Here is a 13,990-nt window from a genome sequence, read left to right as displayed (position 1 = left end):
TAGAAGAGTTCTATGCCCCATAGAAGATGTCTTGCACGCTATAGCGGTGCCCCCAGCCCCACAGATGATCCGCATGCCCCATAGAAGAGCCCCAAAAGCTCCCAGACCCCAAACAGAGCCCCCAGACCCCATAAAGACCCCAAAAGGATCCCCAAACGCCCCCAGACCCCAAATAGAGCCCCCCAGACCCCAAAAGGATCCCCAAGTGCCCCCAGACCCCAAATAGAGCTCCCCAGACCCCATAAAGGACTCCAAAAGGATCCCCAAAAGCTCCCAGACCCCAAATAGAGCCCCCCAGACCCCATAGAAGACCCCAAAAGGATCCCCAAAAGCCCCAAACCCCAAATAGAGCCCCCCAGACCCCATAAAGACCCCAGAAGGATCCCCAAAATCCCCAGACCTCATAAAGACCCCAAAAGGATCCCCAAAAGCCCCCGACCCCAAATAGAACCCCATAGAAGACCCCATAGAAGACCCCATAGAGAACTGACGTTGCCGACGTAAATGGAGCGCGCGTCGGCCTCCATCTTCTCCTCCAACGACATGATAACGGGGCCGGCTGTGGGGACACCCCAAAAGTCACCCCAAAACCACCCCAAATCCCCCCCCAAATGACCCCAAAACCGGGTTGCCAATGGGACCCCGAAATGTGACCCCAAACGACCCCAAAAGGACCTCCAATGGCACCCCAAAATAGAACCCCTAATGACCCCAAAAGGATCCCAAAAAGACCCACAGTGGCACCCAAATAACCCCAAAAGGAACCCCAAAACATGACTCACAAGTGACCCCAAACGGCACCCCAAAATGTGACCCCAAACGACCCCCAAAGGGACCCCAAATGACCCTAAAAAGACCCCAAAACGTGACTCAGAGTGACCCCAAACGGAACTCTAAAATGACCCCAATGGGACGCCAAATGGCACTCCTAAAGACGACCCCAAACGTCACCCCAAAACCACCCCAAATCGCCCCAAATTGACCTCAAAGTGCCCCTCCATAACCCCAAACCCCCCAAATATCCCCAAATTCCCCCCATAACCCCAAATGACCCCAAATTCCCCCCTATAATCCCCAAATCCCCCCAAATTGACCCCTAATTCCCCCCCATAACCCCCAAATCCCCCCGAATGACCCCAAATCCCCCCCGTAACCCCAAAACCCCTCAAAATGACCCCAAATGTCCCCCAATTCCCCCCCCATAACCCCAAATGACCCCAAATCCCCTCAAATGACTCCAAATTCCCCCCCATAACCCCAAAATGACCCCAAATCCCCCGGGATGACCCCCAGTTCCCCCCCATAACCCCAAATGACCCCAAATCCCCCCAAATTCCCCCCCTATAACCCCAAAATCCCCCCAAATCGACCCCAAATTCCCCCCCATAACCCCAAAATCCCTCAAAATGACCCCAAATGGCCCCAAATTCCCCCCCATAACCCCAAAGTGCCCCAAATTGACCCCAAATGCCCCCCAAATCCCCCCCAAATTGACCCCAAATGCTCCCCAAATTGACCCCAAAATGCCCCAAATTGACCCCAAATGCCCCCCCAAATGACCCCAAAGTGCCCCAAACTGACGCCAAATGACCCCAACCCCCCCCAAATTGACCCCAAATCCCCCAAATCGACCCCAAATCCCCCCCAAATTGACCCCAAAGTGCCCCAAATTGACCCCACATGACCCTAACCCCCCCCAAATTGACCCCAAATCCCCCCCAAATTGACCCCAAAGTGCCCCAAATTGACCCCAAATGACCCCAACCCCCCCCAAATTGACCCCAAATCCCCCAAATCGACCCCAAATCCCCCCCAAATGGACCCCAAAGTACCCCAAATTGACCCCAAAATGCCCCAAATTGACCCCAAATCCCCCCCAAATTGACCCCAAAGTACCCCAAATGACCCCAAAATGCCCCAAATTGACCCCAAATGACCCTAACCCCCCCAAGTTGACCCCAAATCCCCCCCAAATTGACCCCAAAGTACCCCAAATGACCCCAAAATGCCCCAAATTGACCCCAAATGACCCTAACCCCCCCAAGTTGACCCCAAATCCCCCCCAAATTGACCCCAAAGTGCCCCAAATTGACCCCAAATGACCCCAACCCCCCCCAAATTGACCCCAAATCCCCCAAATCGACCCCAAATCCCCCCCAAATGGACCCCAAAGTACCCCAAATTGACCCCAAAATGCCCCAAATTGACCCCAAATCCCCCCCAAATTGACCCCAAAGTACCCCAAATGACCCCAAAATGCCCCAAATTGACCCCAAATGACCCTAACCCCCCCAAGTTGACCCCAAATCCCCCCCAAATTGACCCCAAAGTGCCCCAAATTGACCCCCAAATGCCCCAAATTGACCCCAAATCCCCCCAAAATCGACCCCAAATCCCCCCCAAAAGCGGCCCACCGTTGCCCGGGGGGGGGCTCATATTCATCTGTTTCTCCACTTCGTTTTGGAGCTCTTTGAGCTTTTCTGCCTCCTCCTCCATCTCTCGCACGCGGGCTTTGATGGCCTCCAGTTCCTACAAACGGCCATTTTGGGGGAAAAAAAAGGCGCTTTTGGGGTTCAGCGCCGCTTTTCGGCGCTCCCCCATCCCAAAAGATCCCCAAAGATCCCCAAAGATCCCAAACGGCCTCGAAACGATCCCGAATTCCGCCCCAAAAATGGACTCCGACGGACCCAACAAAGACCCCGAAGTGACACAATGGGGAAACCGTCAAAGAGATCCCAAACGGAGCCCAAAAAGGACCCAAAACGCCTCAAAATGACCCTAAAAAAGCCCCCCCCCGCCTCATCACGTGACCACCGCTTTCCCACCACCCCATCCACGTGACCTTTATAAGCCCCACCCCTTCCCTCCCACTTCCGGCACAGTCACGTGACCGCCCGCCTTTCCCGCCCTCATTCAAGCCACGCCCCTTCCTCCCCCCACCCCCCCGCTTCCGGGCCCACCCCTTCCTCTTCCTCCCCCCGCCCATTTGTGGCCTCGTCACGTGACCACCCCCCGTTTCCCGCCACCCCCTTCAAGCTCCGCCCCTTCCTCCCCCCACCCCCCCCGCTTCCGATCCCGTCGCGTGTCCGCCTCGTTTCCCGCCACCCCCTCAAGCCCCGCCCCTTCCTCCCCCCACTTCCGCCCCATCACGTGACCACCCCCCCTTTCCTACCACCCCCTTCAAGCCCTACCCCTTCCTCCCCTCTCCTCCCTTCCACCCCCCCACTTCCGGCCCCGTCACGTGACCGCCCCCTTTCCCGCCATCCCATTCAAGCCCCGCCCCTTCCTCTCCCTCACTTCCGCTCCCGCTCTCCCCCGCCCCCCCCCCCCCCATTTCCGAGCTCACCCCTTCTTCCACCTTCCTCCCGCTTCCGGCCCCATCACGTGACCATCCCCGTTTTCCCGCCATCCCATTCAAGCCCCGCCCCTTCCTCCCCCCACTTCCGGCCCTTCTCTCTCCCTCCTCCTCCCTCCCACCCCCCCACTTCCGCGCCCACCCCTTCTTCCCGCTACCGGCCCCATCACGTGACCACCCCCGTTTCCCGCCATCCCCCTCAAGCCCCGCCCCTTCCGCCCCCCACTTCCGGCCCTTCTCTCTCCCCCCTTCCTCCCTCCCCCCCCATCCCCTCACCGGATCCTCGATGGCGGCGTCCCCTCCGTCTCCTTCGCCGAGCCCCCCCTCCTCCTCCAACTCCTCGTTCCCCTCCGGCGCCGTCCCGGCGGACGACGACGACCCCGAAGGCCCCGACGGCGGCGGCGGTTGCGACGTCCCCGATCCCGACCCGACCCCGACGACGACGGCGGCGGCGGCGCCGCCTCCTCCTCCACCTCCTCCTCCTCCTCCTCCTCCTCCGCTCCCCCCCGGCCCGGCTCCCCCTCCGCCCCCCCTCCCCCCGCCCTTCCCCCGGCTCCCCCCCGCTTCGCTCCCGTTCCCTTCGTCCCCTTCGGCCGCCCCTAAGCCGTTGCCATAAGGGCCCGGCCCGGGATTGCCCGCTTCGGGTCCGGCCCCCGCCGCCGTTGCCGCCGCCGCTGCCGCCGCCGCCGCCGCCGCTTGGGCACCGCTCGGAGCGCGCAGCGCCGCCGCCATCGGCACCGTCGGCGAGGGGAGGAATGACGGGATTGGCGGAGAGCGCCGGAAGGGGTGGGGTTTGCGCCGGAAGGAGGCCCTGGGGGGAAGGGGCGTGGCCTAGGGCGGATGTGTGGGTAGGGAAGGGCGGAAGTCGGGTTGGATGGAGCAACTAAGGGCGGAAGTGAGAACGAAGGCCGGAAGTTGTGGGGTTTCAGGGTTTTTAGATTGAGAACTGGGACCCTTAAATGATTGAAGGGTGGAGAGCGCCGGAAGGGGCGGGGTTTGCGCCGGAACGAGGGCCTGGAGGGGGGAGGGGCGTGGCCTCGAGCGGATGTGAGGGAGGAGAAGGGCGGAAATGGGTTACAGGGGTGGGATTAAGGGCGGAAGTGAGGACGAAGGCCGGAAGTTGTGGTGCTCAGGGTTTTTAGACAGAGAACTGGGACCTTTAAATGAGGGTAGGGTGGAGAGAGCCGGAAGGGGCGGGGTTTGCGCCGGAAGAAGGCCCTGGGGGGGAAGGGGTGTGGCCTAGAGCGGATGTGAGGGAGGAGAAGGGCGGAAATGGGTTACAGGGGTGGGATTAAGGGCGGAAGTGAGGACGAAGGCCGGAAGTTGTGGTGCTCAGGGTTTTTAGACAGAGAACTGGGACCTTTAAACGAGTGTAGGGTGGAGAGAGCCGGAAGGGGCGGGGTTTGCGCCGGAAGGAGGCCCTGGGGGGAAGGGGTGTGGCCTATAGCGGATGTGAGGGAGGAGAAGGGCGGAAGTCGGGTTGGATGGAGCAATTAGGAGCGGAAGTGAGGGCGAAGGGGTAGGGTTAAGGGCGGAGGTGAGAGTGAAGACCGAAAGTTGAGGTCTTGGAGCTCTTTAATAAACGATTGGGGCCCTTTAATGAGGAATTGGGATCTTTAATGACGCGTTGGGGGTCTTAAATGAGGAACTGCGGCCACCAATGGGGGATTGGCGCTCCTTAACGACGGAGGGGACGCCTTTAAGCAGGGATTGGTGGAGAGCGGCGGAAGGGGCGGGATTAAGGGCGGGTATGCAGGAAGTGGGTGGGATTAAGGGCGGAAGTGAAGGAAGTGGGTGGGGTTAAGGGCGAATGCGCAAGGAAAGGGCGGAAGTAGATCCCACATAGGCCTCGAGAAGGGCGGAAGTGGCATTGGAAGGAACGGAAGTTGAGTGGGGAGGGGTGTAAGGGCTGCGACTCTGCCCCATAGATCCATCCCTGCCCCATAGATTCCTGCCCCACAGATGGATTCCTGCCCCACAGATGCATCCGTGCCTCACAGATCCATCCCTGCCCCACATACAACCCTACCCCATAGATTCCTGCCCCACACATCCATCCCTGCCCCACAGATGAATCCCTGCCCCACAGATGCATCCCTGCCCCATAGATTCCTGCCCCACAGATCCATCCCTGCCCCACAGATCCATCCCTTCCCCTCAGATGCATCCCTGCCCCATAGATTCCTGCCCCACAGATCCATCCCTGCCCCACAGATCCATCCCTGCCCTATAGATCCATCCCTGCCCCACAGATCCATCCCTGCCCCACAGATCCATCCCTTCTCCACAGATGCATCCCTGCCCTATAGATCCATCCCTGCCCCACAGATCCATCCCTGCCCTATAGATCCATCCCTGCCCCACAGATGCATCCCTGCCCCACAGATGAATCCCTTCCCCACAGATGCATCCCTGCCCCATAGATTCCTGCCCCACAGATCCATCCCTGCCCCACAGATGCATCCCTTCCCAATAGATCCCTGCCCCACAGATCCATCCCTTCCCCACAGATGCATCCCTGCCCCATAGATTCCTGCCCCACAGATGCATCCCTGCCCCACACATCCATCCCTGCCCCATAGATTCCTGCCCCACAGATCCATCCCTGCCCCACAGATCCATCCCTTCCCCTCAGATGCATCCCTGCCCCATAGATTCCTGCCCCACAGATCCATCCCTGCCCCACAGATCCATCCCTGCCCTATAGATCCATCCCTGCCCCACAGATCCATCCCTGCCCCACAGATCCATCCCTTCTCCACAGATGCATCCCTGCCCTATAGATCCATCCCTGCCCCACAGATGAATCCCTTCCCCACAGATGCATCCCTGCCCCATAGATTCCTGCCCCACAGATCCATCCCTGCCCCACAGATGCATCCCTTCCCAATAGATCCCTGCCCCACAGATCCATCCCTTCCCCACAGATGCATCCCTGCCCCATAGATTCCTGCCCCACAGATCCATCCCTGCCCCACAGATCCATCCCTGCCCCACAGATCCATCCCTGCCCCACACATCCATCCCTGCCCCATAGATTCCTGCCCCACAGATCCATCCCTGCCCCACAGATCCATCCCTGCCCCACAGCTGCACCCCCCCCCCATCAATGACTCCGCCCCACATCTGTGCCCCCCTCTCCTCCCCTCCCCCCCCCCCCCCTCCGTCCCATCGGTGCCACCCACGTGACCGCGCCGTGACCCCATGACCCCCCCCCCCCCCCACCCGCCGTGACCTCTGACCCCCCGGAGCGGCGCTATGGGGCAGCCGGAGGAGCGGCGCTGGGATTGGGGGGCGCTGCGGACCCCCGCGGGGCGGCTGATGGCGGCCGAGACGGTAGAGGGGGGATATGGGGGGGGGGGGGGGCAACTGGGGGTCCCGATAGGGGGCGATAGGGGGGGATATGGGGCACGATAGGGGGCGATATGGGGGGATAGGGGGAGATATGGGGAGATAAGGGGTGATGGGGGGGATATGGGGTGATAGGGGGGATATGGGGTGATATGGGGTGATAGGGGGGGATATGGGGTGATAGGGGGAGATATGGGGTGATATGGGGGGATATGGGATGATAGGGGGGGATATGGGGTGATATGGGGGGATAGGGGGGGATATGGGGCATGATAGGGGGGGATATGGGGTGATATGGGTCCCGATAGGGGGCGATAGGGGGAGATATGGGGAGATAAGGGGTGATGGGGGGTGAAATATGAGGTGATTTGGGGGGAAAATATGGGGGGATTGGGGGTCGCGATAGGGGAGGATGTGGGGGGATGGGGGGGATATGGGGCACGATAGGGGAGAATATGGGGTGATATGGGTCGCGATAGGGGGCAATATGGGGCGATATGGGGAGATATGGGGAGATAAGGTGTGATGGGGGGGAATATGGGGTGATGGGGGGGATATGGGGCACGATAGGGGGCGATAGGGGGGGATATGGGGTGATAGGGGGAGATATGGGATGATATGGGTCGCGATAGGGGGTGATATGGGGTGATATGGGGGGATATGGGGTGATAGGGGGGGATATGGGGTGATATGGGGCGATATGGGGGGATAGGGGGTGATATGGGTCGCGATTGGGGGCGATATGGGGCGATAGGGGGGGATATGGGGTGATAGGGGGAGATATGGGGTGATATGGGTCTCGATAGGGGGTGATATGGGGTGATATGGGGGTATATGGGGTGATGGGGGGGATATGGGGTGATATGGGGGGATATGGGGCACGATAGGGGGCGATGGGGGGGATATGGGGTGATAGGGGGAGATATGGGGTGATATGGGTCGCGATAGGGGGGCGATATGGGGCGATAGGGGGAGATATGGGGAGATAAGTGGTGATGGGGGGCAATAGGGGGCAATAGGGGGAGATATGGGGGGATGTGGGGGGATAGGGGGGGATATGGGGTGATATGGGTCGCGATAGGGGGCAATATGGGGCGATATGGGGAGATATGGGGAGATAAGGGGTGATGGGGGGGGAATATGGGGTGATGGTGGGGGATATGGGGCACGATAGGGGGCGATATGGGGTGATATGGGTCGCGATAGGGGGCGATATGGGGGGGATATGGGGTGATAGGGGGGGATATGGGGCGTGAAAGGGGGAGATATGGGGCGATATGGGGTGAAAGAGGGGGATAAGGGGCGATATAGGGAGATATGGGGCAGTATGGGGTGAAATGGGTCCAGCTATGGGGTGATGGGTCTCTATGGGTCTCTATGGGTCCAATGTTACTCTTTGGGGTCTCTATGGGTCTCTATGGGTCCAATGGATCTCTGTGTGTCTCTATGGGTCCCTTTGTGTCCCTATGGGTCCCTATGGGTCTCTATGGGTCCAATGGGTCCCTATGTGTCCCTATGGGTCTCTATGGATCCCTATGGGGTCTCTATGTGTCCCTATGGGTCCCTGTGGGTCCAATGGGTCTCTATGGGGTCTGTATGTGTACCTATGGGTCTGTACGGGTGCGATGTGTCCCTATAGGTCTCTATGTGTCCCTATAGGTCTCTATGTGTCCCTATGGGTCCCTATGGATCTCAATGGGTCTCTATGGGGTCCCTGTGGGTCCCTATGGGTCCCTGTGGGTCTCTATGGGTCCCTATGTGTCCCTATGGGTCCCTATGGGTCGCTATGGGTCCCTATGGGTCGCTATGGGTCCCTATGTGTCCCTATGTGTCCCTATGGGTCCCTATGTGTCCCTATGTGTCCCTATGGGTGCGATGTGTCCCGCAGGCGCTGTGGGCGGCGCTGCTCCCTCTGCTGGCGCTGTCGGCGCCCCACGCGCTGCTCCCGGCTCTGTTGGCCGCTCTGTGGGGCGGAGCCACGTTGGGGGCGGCGCTGCTGCGCTTCACCCCCCGGCTGCCCCACGGAGACTGCGTGGTACGGACCCACGGGGCTCCCGTCCTCCCGTACGCCCATCCTCCCGGTCCTCCCAGTCCTCCCAGTCCTCCAGTCCTCCCAGTCCTCCAGTCCTCCAGTCCTCCCAGTCCTCCGGTCCTCCCAGTCCTCCAGTCCTCCGGTCCTCCCAGTCCTCCAGTCCTCCAGTCCTCCCAGTCCTCTGGTCCTCCCAGTCCTCCAGTCCTCCAGTCCTCCCAGTCCTCCCAGTCCTCCAGTCCTCCCAGTCCTCCGGTCCTCTCAGTCCTCCCAGTCCTCCAGTCCTCCCAGTCCTCCGGTCTTCCCAGTCCTCCAGTCCTCCGGTCCTCCCAGTCCTCCGGTCCTCCAGTCCTCCCAGTCCTCCGGTCCTCTCAGTCCTCCCAGTCCTCCAGTCCTCCCAGTCCTCCGGTCTTCCCAGTCCTCCAGTCCTCCGGTCCTCCCAGTCCTCCAATCTTCCGGTCCTCCGGTCCTCCCAGTCCTCCAGTCCTCCGGTCCTCCCAGTCCTCCAGTCCTCCAGTCCTCCCAGTCCTCTGGTCCTCCCAGTCCTCCAGTCCTCCAGTCCTCCCAGTCCTCCCAGTCCTCCAGTCCTCCGATCTTCCAGTCCTCCAGTCCTCCCAGTCCTCCCAGTCTTCCGGTCCTCCAGTCCTCCCAGTCCTCCAGTCCTCCAGTCTTCCGGTCCTCCAGTCCTCCCAGTCCTCCCAGTCCTCCGGTCCTCCAGTCCTCCCAGTCCTCCAGTCCTCCCAGTCCTCCGGTCTTCCCAGTCCTCCAGTCCTCCGGTCCTCCCAGTCCTCCGGTCCTCCAGTCCTCCCAGTCCTCCGGTCTTCCCAGTCCTCCGGTCCTCCGGTCCTCCGGTCCTCCCAGTCCTCCGGTCCTCCAGTCCTCCCAGTCCTCCAGTCCTCCAGTCCTCCCAGTCCTCCAATCTTCCGGTCCTCCGGTCCTCCCAGTCCTCCAGTCCTCCAGTCCTCCCAGTCCTCCAGTCCTCCCAGTCCTCCGGTCTTCCCAGTCCTCCAGTCCTCCGGTCCTCCCAGTCCTCCGGTCCTCCAGTCCTCCCAGTCCTCCGGTCTTCCCAGTCCTCCGGTCCTCCGGTCCTCCGGTCCTCCCAGTCCTCCGGTCCTCCAGTCCTCCCAGTCCTCCAGTCCTCCAGTCCTCCCAGTCCTCCAATCTTCCGGTCCTCCGGTCCTCCCAGTCCTCCAGTCCTCCAGTCCTCCCAGTCCTCCAGTCCTCCCAGTCCTCCGGTCTTCCCAGTCCTCCAGTCCTCCGGTCCTCCCAGTCCTCCGGTCCTCCAGTCCTCCCAGTCCTCCGGTCTTCCCAGTCCTCCGGTCCTCCGGTCCTCCGGTCCTCCCAGTCCTCCAGTCCTCCCAGTCCTCTGGTCCTCTCAGTCCTCCCAGTCCTCCAGTCCTCCCAGTCCTCCGGTCTTCCCAGTCCTCCGGTCCTCCCAGTCCTCCGGTCCTCCAGTCCTCCAGTCCTCCCAGTCCTCCAGTCCTCCCAGTCCTCCAGTCCCCCCCAGAGTCCCCCATACCCCCCCACATCCCCCCCATACCCCCCCCCAGGCCCCATATCCCCCCATATCCCCCTATATCTCCCCCATACCCCCCCACTTTCCCGCATTCTCCCCCAGTCCCCCAGTCCTCCCAGTCCTCCAGTCCCCCCCATATCCCCCCATTACCCCCCATTACCCCCCCACTCCCCCACATCCCCCCATATCCCCCCATTCCCCCCCAGTCCTCCCAGTCCTCCAGTCCCCCCCATATCCCCCTGTATCCCCTCCATACCCCCCCCATATCCCCCCATATATCCCCCCTATATCCTTTCCATATCCCCCCATTACCCCCCCTCACCCCCCAGCCCCCCATATCCCCCCATTCCTCCCCAGTCCTCCAGTCCCCCCATACCCCCCCATGTCCCCCCCCAGCCCCCCATACCCCCCCATACACCCCCCACCCCCCCATACCCCCCCATCTCCCCCCATATCCCTGCCATATCCCCCCCATACCCCCCATCTCCCTGCCATATCCCCCCCATACCCCCCATATCCCCCTATATCCCCACCATCTCCCCGCATTTCCCCCCCCAGCCCCCCATCTCCCCCCATTCCCCCCTATATCCCCCATATCCCCCATCTCCCCCCATTCCTCCCTATATCCCCCCCATACCCCCCATATTCCCCTATATCCCCCCCATCTCCCCCCATTCCCCCCTATATCCCCCCATATCCCCCCATATCCCCCCCATCTCCCCCCATTCCCCCCTATATCCCCCCATATCCCCCCATATCCCCCTATATCCCCTCCATCTCCCCCCATTCCCCCCTATATCCCCCCATCTCCCCCCATCTCCCCCCATTCCCCCCTATATCCCCCCATCTCCCCCCATCTCCCCCCATTCCCCCCTATATCCCCCCTATATCCCCCCATCTCCCCCCATTCCCCCCTATATCCCCCCTATATCCCCCCATCTCCCCCCTTCCCCCCCGGCGCGGTGCTGCAGTACCGCCGTTGCCCAGCAGGAGGCGCTGCGTTCGTGCAGCGGAGCGGTGGTGGCCGCCGTGGTGGCGCTGATGGCCATCGTGGCGTCGCGCAGCGTCATGGCCGCCGTCACCTTCGTGAGTCACCTCTGACCTCCGACCTCTGACCCCGCCGCCACCCTTGACCCCCAGTAACCCCGCACCCTCCGTCACCCCCCCCCGACCCCACCGTGACCTCATTGTGACCCCTTCACCTCAATGTGACCCCGCGTGACCCCACCGTGACCCTCGACCCCGCTGTGACACCCCCGTGACCCCAGGGTGACCCGTGGTGACCCCATGACCTCACTGTGACCCCTCCGTGACCCCACTGTCACCCCATGACCCCACCGTGACCTCACAGTGACCCCCATGACCTCACCGTGACCCCATGACCTCAACATGACCCCACCGTGACCTCACTGTGACCCCCCTGACCTCAATGTAACCCCACTGTGACCCCCATGACCTCACTGTGACCCCATGACCCCACCATGACCTCAGTGTGACCCCCCTGACCTCACCGTGACCCCACCGTGACCCCACCGTGACCTCACTGCGACCCCATGACCTCACTGTGACCCCTCCGTGACCCCCCATGACCTCACCGTGACCCCCCATGACCCCACCATGACCTCACTGTGATTCCCATGACCTCACTGCGACTCCCTGACCTCACTGTGACCCCATGACCCCGCCGTGACCCCACCGTGACCCCATGACCTCACCGTGACCCCTCCGTGACCCCACCATGACCTCACCGTGACCCCATGACCCCACCATGACCTCACAGTGACCCCATGACCTCACAGTGACCCCATGACCCCACCATGACCTTGCCGTGACCCCACGACCCCGCTGTGACCCCTTTGCCCCAGCGTGACCCCATGACCCCACCGTGACCCCAGCGTGACCTCACAGTGACCCCATGACCTCAACATGACCCCACCATGACCTCAGCGTGACCCCATGACCCCACCATGACCTCACCGTGACCCCCCTGACCCCACCATGACCTCACTGTGACCCCATGACCCCGCCATGACCTCACAGTGACCCCATGACCTCACCGTGACCCCATGACCCCGCCATGACTCCGCCGTGACCCCTTGGCCCCAGCGTGACCCCATGACCCCACCGTGACCCCACCGTGACCTCACTGTGACCCCATGACCCCTCCGTGACCCAGCGGTGACCCCGCAGTGACCTGTGACCTTTGACCCCTCAGAGCCTGGCCCTGGGGCTGGCGCTGCTCTACGCCTACGACGCCTTCGGCACCATCCGCACCCGCCTGGCGCCGCCCCACGGTGAGGGCCGCTATGGGGCAGCCCCACACAGCCCACATCTATGGGGCAGCCCCACACATTGCTGCCTCTACGGGGCAGCCCCACACATCCCATCTACGGGGCAGCCCCACACAGCCCTGCCCCACGCATCTCATCTATGGGGCAACCCCACACATTCCTGCCTCTATGGGGCAGCCCCACACAGCCCACATCTATGGGGCAGCCCCACACATCTCATCTATGGGGCAGCGCCACACATTGCTGCTATGGGGCAGCCCCACACAGCTCACATCTATGGGGCAGCCCCACACATCCCACATCCCACATATCCCATCTATGGGGCAGCCCCACACAGCTCTGCCCCACACATCCCGCATCTATGGGGCAGCCCCACACATCTCATCTATGGGGCAGCCCCACACATCCCACATCCCACATATCCCATCTATGGGGCAGCCCCACACATTCGCTCTTCTCTTCTTTCAGACCCACAACTGAACGGGACCTGAGAGAGGGAACTCCGACATCCGGACCCACAACTCTGCCCCATAGCGTCCCATAGATCCCTCCTGCCCCATAGATCTGTGCTGCCCCATAGATCCACCCCATAGATCTGTCCTATAGATGCGTGCCCCATAGCTCTGCCCCATAGATCTGTGCTGCCCCATGGATCCACCCCATAGATGTGCCCTATAAATGTGTGCCCCATAGATCTGTGCTACCCCATAGATCCACCCTATAGATGTGTGCCCCATAGCTCTGCCCCATAGATGATCTGTACTGCCCCATGGATCTGTGCTGCCCTATAGATCCACCCCATAGATCCGCCCCATAGATTGTGCCCCATAGATGATCTGTGCCCCATAGATCCGTGCTGCCCCATAGATCCACCCCATAGATCCGCCCCATAGGTTTGTGCCCCATAGATGAGTGCCATTAATTAAAGACCGTTAAAACTCACTATCCCTACACGAATACAACAGCCGGCTACGATCATTAACATTCATTAACAGTTACTAATCCTCATTAATATTAACTAGCACGGATAAAAGTGCTCATTAGCACCAATTAAAGCCAATTGATCATTTATAAGCCACCTACAAATGAACTTAACAGGCAATAAGGACCGCCAGCGCCTGTTTTAGCCTCGTTAACGCTCATTAACCGCCCTAATTAACGACGCGCGGACTCTCAAAGGCTTCTAACGCTGGGCACGCCGTGCTCATTAATATTCATGAGGGCTATCAATATTCACGAGCTCCAGCGCTGAACCCTCGAGGTCATTAATATTCATGAGCGGCCGCGGCGGTCCCATTGCGGACAATGAAGGGGGGGGGGGGCAGCGCTTTTTCTGCCCGCAAAACCCCGAAAACGCCCTTTTTTCTCCGAAAAAAGACCCCAAATCGCTCCGGAATACCCCCAAAAAATCCCTTTCGAGAGGAATTGGGGTCCAAAAGACCCAAAAC

General features: G+C 61.1%; 2 protein-coding genes across 4 annotated transcripts; one reads left to right on the top strand and one right to left on the bottom strand.

Moving 5' to 3' along the window:
- Positions 1–373: 373 nt before the first annotated feature.
- Positions 374–4,112, bottom strand: LOC112531447 (polyadenylate-binding protein 2). The gene is made up of 3 exons (XM_040654993.2): positions 3,632–4,112; positions 2,415–2,529; positions 374–559 (listed from the first exon to the last, which is right to left on the bottom strand). Exons 1-3 carry the CDS (start codon positions 4,085–4,087, stop codon positions 402–404), a joined length of 729 nt encoding a protein of 242 aa, XP_040510927.1. The 5' UTR covers positions 4,088–4,112; the 3' UTR covers positions 374–401.
- Positions 4,113–6,594: 2,482 nt separating this feature from the next.
- Positions 6,595–13,484, top strand: LOC112531456. Of its 3 annotated transcripts, XM_040654992.2 has the most exons (5): positions 6,595–6,691; positions 8,595–8,741; positions 11,242–11,337; positions 12,467–12,545; positions 13,011–13,484. In XM_040654992.2, the coding sequence occupies exons 1-5, from the start codon at positions 6,614–6,616 to the stop codon at positions 13,031–13,033; spliced, it is 423 nt and encodes a 140-aa protein (XP_040510926.1). In that variant the 5' UTR covers positions 6,595–6,613; the 3' UTR covers positions 13,034–13,484. The 3 variants fall into 3 exon arrangements, with proteins under 3 accessions (XP_040510926.1, XP_025002336.2, XP_025002337.2); XM_025146568.2 differs by lacking the exon at positions 6,595–6,691 and having other exon boundaries at positions 8,469–8,741; XM_025146569.2 differs by lacking the exons at positions 6,595–6,691; positions 11,242–11,337 and having other exon boundaries at positions 8,469–8,741.
- Positions 13,485–13,990: the final 506 nt, after the last annotated feature.

This window comes from Gallus gallus, chromosome 35 (assembly GCF_016699485.2).
Source record: "Gallus gallus isolate bGalGal1 chromosome 35, bGalGal1.mat.broiler.GRCg7b, whole genome shotgun sequence".
NCBI classification, from domain to species: domain Eukaryota; kingdom Metazoa; phylum Chordata; class Aves; order Galliformes; family Phasianidae; genus Gallus; species Gallus gallus.
This window is presented reverse-complemented; position numbering and strand designations above follow the sequence as displayed.